This window comes from Mus caroli, chromosome 3, assembly GCF_900094665.2.
Source record: "Mus caroli chromosome 3, CAROLI_EIJ_v1.1, whole genome shotgun sequence".
Taxonomy (NCBI): domain Eukaryota; kingdom Metazoa; phylum Chordata; class Mammalia; order Rodentia; family Muridae; genus Mus; species Mus caroli.
The window spans coordinates 79770218-79771811 of record NC_034572.1 but is presented as its reverse complement, the minus strand read 5'-3'; the positions used below and the strand labels follow the sequence as shown (position 1 = coordinate 79771811).

General features: G+C 47.2%; 1 protein-coding gene and 1 long non-coding RNA gene across 2 annotated transcripts in view; one reads left to right on the top strand and one right to left on the bottom strand.

Annotated features, from left to right (window-relative positions):
• LOC110290702 (antigen-presenting glycoprotein CD1d1-like) overlaps positions 1-1099 on the bottom strand; it is a 3790-nt gene extending 2691 nt beyond the window's left edge. The window contains exons 1-2 of the mRNA XM_021157332.2: positions 944-1099; positions 507-665 (exon numbers count right to left, since the gene is read on the bottom strand). Coding sequence (XP_021012991.1) covers positions 507-665; positions 944-1004 — 220 coding nt within the window. The 5' untranslated portion in view covers positions 1005-1099. The remainder of the gene's footprint in view (positions 1-506; positions 666-943) is intronic.
• The window catches only part of LOC110290703, a 31552-nt gene that overhangs the window by 24286 nt on the left and 5672 nt on the right, over positions 1-1594 (top strand). The gene's annotated exons all lie outside the window — the stretch shown is intronic.

The following is a 1594-nucleotide window of genomic DNA, read 5'->3' as shown; positions in this document are numbered from 1 at the left end:
TCCCCGGAATCTCACGGCATATTTTCCTTGAAATGCTACGTGTAAAAAGCTTTCCGAAGCATTCCCAGGGTACATTTCACAGCCCGCAGACAGCTGGATCTCAATGGGATCTGTAAGGAGGAGTGGCCAGAGACCAAAGAGTTCATGATTAAGGGGTTTGGAAAAAAGGAATTGGTATGAAGATTATAGTTTGGTGCCAATTGAGGGAAGTGATCATGGTGTCCTAGAGCAGAAACGGGCTATTTTTAGAAGGGACAAGGGTTACTTTTAGACAGAAGTGAAAACCATAAGGGTGGACAGAGAAGAGAAGCTCATCACTATGCCCACAGTTATCCAGCTGGGGTCTGGATCACTCTGCCCACTGGGTTCAGGGTTCCAATCCCTCCACTCACAGTCTTCTTTAGGTGATATCATTTTGACTAATTCCTGTATGTCCCTGGTAAAGCTGACTCGATAGACTTGAAACATATGCTGCAACGTCTCCCACTGCTGGTTACTCAACTTGCCCTGGGACCATGGCTTCGTGAAGCTGATGGTGGCTGAGTCATTACTCCAACGGTGAGTCTGCAGATCCCCCAGCCAGACCACGCTGTCTGTGCGGGACCAGCTTCTGTTTGCAAAGGAAGACATCTGCAGGCAGCGGAAGGTGTAATTCTTTTGCTGGACTGGAATCAAAGGAAAACGAAAGAACTTAGCGAATGGGCTCAGTCTGAGGTCAGACTGCAGTAGGAAAAAGCTCAGCTTTAGCTGGGCTTGGGGAAGGAAAGGCAGGCTCAGTGTAGTTCTGAACTGTGCTCTGCCCTGAACTGGATCCACATGCTGTTCCTCCCACTTGTTGCTGCAAGCCGAGAAGCCCACCTCCACCCGCCCACTATTGCACAGCGCTTCTAGCCAGCCTCTCCCTCCCTTCTCTAGTTGATTGTGTGCGCTTTTACTCACTCACCTTCAGATTGTCCCCAGACCTGTAGGAATGCCCACAGCAACAGGCAAGGTAGGTACTGCATAGCGCCAGAGGGCTACACAGCCCTGGGCTCTGACTTCTGTGCTTTACTCTTCTCCCTGCCCCGTACACAAAGGCTCTGGGGGTTTTTTGGCGCAGAGCCCGCCAAACCCGGAAGGACGTTCAGATTGGTAAATTACTGTTTGACAAAGCCAACCCCCCTGGTAGTTGAGCGTTGGAGGTTTTCTGTTAAAAAACAAAACAAAACAAAACAACAAAACACCCCTCTCTATGTTATACTAAAGAATGAGGTTGAGACTGCTGTCTCAATATCGAAAGCAAGACAAAGTTGTATTTGTGTTACAATTTCAATGGTATTAAAAATGCAAGGGGACACAAAGAACTTAAGAATCTGGACTCCAAAAAAATCAAATAACCCCATTAAAAAATGGGGTACAGAGCTAAACAAAGAATTCTCAACTAAGGAATACCGACTGACTGAGAAGCACCTAAAAAATGTGCAATCATCAGGGAAATGCAAATCAAAACAACCCTGAGATTCCACCTCACACCAGTCAGAATGGCTAAGATCAAAAATTCAGGTGACAGCACATGCTGGCAAGGATGTGGAGAAAGAGGAACACTCCTCCATTG